The sequence below is a fragment of the Humulus lupulus genome, chromosome 7 (genome assembly GCF_963169125.1).
Source record: "Humulus lupulus chromosome 7, drHumLupu1.1, whole genome shotgun sequence".
Taxonomy (NCBI): Eukaryota; Viridiplantae; Streptophyta; class Magnoliopsida; order Rosales; family Cannabaceae; genus Humulus; species Humulus lupulus.
In genome coordinates this window covers 94,543,109-94,548,967 of record NC_084799.1, presented here as the reverse complement: position 1 = coordinate 94,548,967, position 5,859 = coordinate 94,543,109, and the positions used below count along the sequence as shown (strand labels likewise).

The window sequence follows — 5,859 nt, the reverse complement described above, 5'->3', positions numbered from 1 at the left end:
TAAACATATTCAATGGGGCTATTCCATGCAACACAATCATATAGGGTCGTGCCCTGCAACACAAACTATAGGGCCTCGCCCTGCTCTATGGGTACAACAGTTTTCTTACCTGTGTCACGAGCTTCTTGAGCACCGAAATCCATAGCACAGTCCTTTAACCCGAGCCTTGCTTAAAACCTACTCACAACACATACATAACACTCTAGTTACTATCCAATTCATAAACATACCCCTGGAACCAATCCCGTGCTCTCGAGACCTCCCGTTTCCCCACACAAGGTAGCGAAAGCGTCCCCCGAGCCCCCTGAGCCAAAACCCTAAAAACACAAAATCCCCATATCTTGAAAATGGCCTAGCGCAGCGGCACAACCCTATAGGGGTCGCGGCGCTCAGCATGGCTCCCTTGTCCTGATTCAACCCAGTGCTGCGGCACGGAAGAACAGGGCCGCGGTGCTCATACACAGACCCAGAAAATTGGGGTTTTCCCAACATTTGTCCTAAGCCAAAACTCATCCAAATCACTACCAAAGTATACCCAAGTGCCAATTCGGCCTAAAACTTCAAATAAACAGTATACCAACTCATAAACAACAGCAACAAACCCAAACACACAATCAAACCTAAGAATCACCTAGTGGTTCAAAATTCACAAAAACTTAAACCACACAATTTAAACCACCCTTTAGAAAACTTAAACCACACCAGCAAATAAACTTCAGAGATGCATGGAACTCTTACCTCAAGTAGAAATTTGACCCTGAGTTGCTTTCATAATCCAATTCCAAGCTCAAATCCACTAATCCCAAGCTGAACCTTGCCAAACTTCATCCCAAGAATCCACAAAGCAAAACACAATGTTAACTCACTAATTCAACACTTCCAGCAGAAATTCATCAAAGATTTGAGTTAAAGACTTACCCTTGATCCTAATTAAGCCCTTGAGCTCCTGAGTTTCTACCTTATGATCCACCAAAAGTCAAACACCTTAGGGAGGGAGAGAAAACCGAATGGGAGAGAGAGAGAGATGAGAGTTTCCTTCTGCTTGTTTCCTTCTAATTTCTTCTACATGACCCTAGAATCAGCTGCCTTATTTGATCAAAATTCCCTCCTATACAAAAGGTCCAAAATACCCCTTGAGTTAATTTAAATCCTTAAGTACCTCCAAGGGCAATCTAGTCATTTTCCATATCTTGTTAAGTCCTCGATTATTCGTATAAATCCCCGTTAAATCCCAACATACCAAATTATTGATAAGCTACTAACCATTACTCAATAATTCCCGAACACAAGTTATATTCTCAAAATACCCCTAGGCTCCTCCCGAGCCGGGTATTTGACCCCGTTGTGACTTTCTATCTATACCGTTCTCTAGGACCGTCTCGGATCGTGCAACACAATTATATCACCACTCACACGTGGTATCAATCACAATATATACAAATATTGCATTTAAGCCATCAGCAGGCTAAAATTACAAATATGCCCCTAACAACCAAATGGGGCCCACATGCATATTTAATTCACCTAAACATGCATTTCTAATCACATACTTATCAAATTCACATACTAATACAATATATCAATTATTCCCCTCCAGGCACGCTAATCAAGGCCCTAAGCCTTATTAGCAAATTTGGGACGCTACAAAATTCCTTGAAAGACTTGACAGATGCATTAGACCCTATTTAGAGAAAGCCAAATATGAATCTTGGGCAAGATCACACTTGCCAATAAAAAGATGCACCATAATGACATCCAACATCGTGAATCACTCAACGCTGCACTAAAAGCTGCCAGAAATCTCCCAATTGATATCTTGTTTGAATGCCTTAGAAGTTTTGTTCAAAAGTGGGTTTGGAACAACTCAAATAATGCAAATGGAACATTTACAAAAGTCTCTACAGTAATAGAAAATGAGTTGAGGCATGAAATTAAAAAATAAAGAAAAGAAGTATGAGGTATGCATCTAAACGTATTCTTACTATTCTTTAATATGCCCGTGGATGGTAACCATTTACCTTACGTAACAAAAACAAAAACCATTAAGTTACATAGAGGGGTAACTAGTTGCGTTCAATGTTAATTCTACATAAAATGTTTATTATTTGATTCTAATTCATGACAAAAATATTTTTAGGTCTTGCCTTTCAACCCAATAGAATACCAAGTTCGTGATGAACAGAGGATCAATTTCACAGTAAATATACACAATAGAACATGTACTTGTAATAGGTTTCATGAAGATGAAATGTCTTGTGGGCATGCAGTAGTTGTAATTACAAAGAGAAACTTGGGAGTGTATGATTATTGTGTGAATTTCTACAAAACAGAAACATTGAAAGCATTGTATCAAGAAAATGTTCATCCTTTGTCCCATAAAGATGAAGGGAATCTCCCAGAACACTTGGACATAGTGTTGCTGACTCCAAAGTCAGCAATCCCTGTAAAAAGACCAAGAGAGAAAATAATATGATCAGGAGGGGAACCAAAAGTAATAATAACCTGTGGGAAATATGACCAACCAAAAAATAATAGGAAGACTTGCAAGAATCCTCCAATTAAGAAGCCAAACAAGCAGAAAAAGCAAAAGACATAGCTTCATATCTTATAGCAAAACAAACCTATCATAACTTTAATCATTAAAGGAATGACTTTCATATTCATCAATTGTTATTGAGTATTTTAATAAGTTTGTTTCAAATTCAAATTCATTGATTCATTACACAAACTTATAAATTTCTTTTAGACTAAATTGTTGAGTTTTTTTGTTGCTTGTTGTCTATCTATGCCACCAACAACCAAAAAACATGCATTTTTAAAATTAAACACAACATTTTGGGTAATCGGTACCAAAGTAATTAATAAACCCCTTGATATATAAGATGAATACCAAGTTGGGTAACTGATTACCATTAAAACATTCCTGAAAAATTGAGGAAATATATACAAAAGAAAATATATAAACAACCCCAGTTGCTTTAAAAAGTTGAATATATATAATATATATATATATTATACGTGAAATAAAAAAAATAAGAAACTGGTTACTTTACTCTAACAATTTCCACAAAAAATAAAAAAAACAAAAACATTAAGCACCAAAAGTAATCAGTTACCCATTGGTATAAAAGATGAAGACCAAGCTGGGTACCTGGTTACAATTTAAACATTCCTGAAAAAACTTAGTAAAAATAGACAAAACAGAACATATAAAACAACCCAATTACTTTAAAAAGTGCAGTACATATATATATTGTTGTATCCTATTTTTAGCACAAGTTCATTTACTCAGCTTGGGTGCAGCGGGCAGATAAATACACGGAAAAATAACCAAGTAGAATATCGACTTATTATCCATGTGGACAACTCAGGATTCATAAATATCAGACATGGTGTTAGGCGTCCTGAGTTTATCGCGAGCTCGAAATCAGATAACTATCGAAGCACTAGTTTGGAGGAGATATCCAGCTCATGACGATTCAACTATAATGCATATTCTGGGATCCCCAGAGACTCGGGATATGTTTATACGTTTATTTATGACCAAATTATCATATTTATTATCCAAGATAGCAGGAACATATTTATTCTATTATCAAATCATATCCCCATATAAATGAGAATTATTTGTATTGAATATAGACATTATGTAAATGCGTGATTGAATCACGCGGTTACCCAAACCTGTCCATGGAATTCCCCTATAAATACTGGGAATGTTGGACAAGAAAGGAGGAATTATTCTGTAATACCGAAACTATGCCAAAATAGTGAGAGAAACAGTATTAAAAGTGACTCGTGGACTAGGTGGATTTTAACCACTGAACCACATAAAAGTTCTGTGTTCTTGAGTGAATTTTTGATATTTTCATTATGGTTTACCATTAAGCACTAATCTGCCCTTATTATTTCTTAATACACTGTTGACAAAAAACCGCGTCAACAGTTTGGTGCTTTCATTAAGAGTAAATTAGTGCTTCACAAAATTCCCAGTTGATTTCTATCATTGTGCTCACTCGCTCAATGCATGATAACGAGACAGAACATGCTGGTGGGCAGGAGCCCATCATATCGCTGTGGCCCTGAGATTCAGCAACATCCGGGAAAACAACCGGCGGATCAAGGTGACACTGGGAGTTCGGCGTCATTACTGTCAAACCCAAACCCATACTACCTAACTGTTGTTGAGATGGAGAACATGCAATTGAGGAGCCATCTCGCTAGGGAAAACAAGCAGATTGAGGAGGTTTTGGCTTGGTCAACCCCTCTTGCAACCGACATTAATGTTGGCAAGAGGCAAAGTAGGTCTCATAAGTCCCACAGGAATAATCGATCCAAATCGAGTTGATCAGTCAGAACCTCCACTCCAAGTTTTGTACCTGCGAGGCAAGATTACCAGAATGCTCGACTTAGCAACCATCATAGGGGTCGTTAGCAAGTAAGTCATTTAGTTAGGACTGCAACCCCAAGTTCGGTGCCTTCTTTACAGGTCCCCAGGAATGCCCATGAAAATCCACGAGGAGAGGTAGGAATAGGCTCACAAAGACAAAATGCTCCAACAAATCCTCCTACGCCGCGATTGGATCACCAGGCACAAAGAACTAGAGACATTGGAGTAGAACGGAGGTGGGCTCATTTAGTCCGTCTTGATGGAATGAGGATAGCCACAACAATAAGTCATCCCCCGTCACCTATAAGACATCCAACACTACCTTGTTCTCAACGGGATATTCCAGCTCATGGAGATAGTAGGAGAAATCCTCCCCCATCGGCCAATACTTACGCCCCACGAACACGTGTCGAGAATCCAAGAACTCGGCCCTAGTCGCGAGCTGTAAGCTTCCCAAATGGGAGTTACTGGACCGAAAGCCATCCTAGCGGCAGGTCCAAAAGTGACCTAAGGAATGATTTGAGTTTAGCACAGAGACCTCGTCTGAACTCGCAGAGAAGGTATCCAGTTGGAGATGGAGATATTTAGCTATACTCGATAAGAGGGAGGTCCATCTATGGTACGCGATAACGGGAATGCCCCACAAAACCAAGATCAAACTTGGAGGGACAGTAACATGTCAAATGCGCATGATAGGATGGGAGCTGTTGGACAGCCCCCGGCTAACCTAAAGATTAGGGACCAAACCCTTGAGAGACTAGCTCTGATGGAAGAGCAAATGAAGAAACTTTTGTCCAGAAAGGAAAAAGATGATTCCGACTCAGACGAAGAGCTCGAGCCTTTTGCTCCAAATATTGCAGTAGTGATATATCCTGTGGGTTTCAGGATGCCACACTTGTCGAAATTTGATGGAGATGGAGATGGAGATCTGTCAGATCACCTCGGAATGTTCAACACCGTGATGATGGCCCATAATGTCGGGCTCGACCTAAGGTGTATTTTGTTCCCTGCAACTCTGGTCAGGCCAGCCAGGCAGTGGTTTAAGCAATACAAGAAACATTCCATAAGCTTGTGGAAGAAGTTTTCCTCCGAGTTCAAAAAATCATTCCAAGCTTCACAGGCAGCTCGAGTTGAGGCTGATTCATTGGCCAATGTAAAGCAGCAACCTGGCGAAATGTTGAAGGCATATCTGAGTAGATTTTCCAATGTTGCTGCACGAGCTAGGGATGCTGATGACAGCTCCAAACTCATGGCAATGAGGACGAGAATCTTCGTTAGGGGCGACCTATGGCAGAAACTCCAAAAAAGGGAGTTAAGAGCATAGATGAATTCTTAGCTCGGGCTCAAGAGTGGATAAATCTCGAGGAGGCGTGAGCTTCTGTTGCAGGAACCAGCCAGACCCCTATCCAACCCATTGGAGCGGCAACGGATGCGGCAATTACGGCCCAAACCGTTACCCAGAATAACCA

General features: G+C 40.0%; 1 protein-coding gene across 1 annotated transcript; it reads left to right on the top strand.

Annotated features, from left to right (window-relative positions):
- Positions 1-1,738: 1,738 nt before the first annotated feature.
- LOC133791982 (uncharacterized) lies at positions 1,739-2,473 on the top strand. Its single transcript, XM_062229892.1, has 2 exons — positions 1,739-1,903; positions 2,138-2,473. The coding sequence occupies exons 1-2, from the start codon at positions 1,739-1,741 to the stop codon at positions 2,471-2,473; spliced, it is 501 nt and encodes a 166-aa protein (XP_062085876.1).
- The last annotated feature ends 3,386 nt before the right edge of the window (positions 2,474-5,859 follow it).

Bases quoted from the DNA above. Each gene is read 5' to 3' on its own strand.
- LOC133791982 (XM_062229892.1), top strand. From the start codon at position 1,739: ATGCACCATAATGACATCCAACATCGTGAATCACTCAACGCTGCACTA. The intron at 1,904-2,137 runs GTAATAGAAAAT...AAATATTTTTAG, and splicing joins CATTTACAAAAGTCTCTACA to GTCTTGCCTTTCAACCCAAT.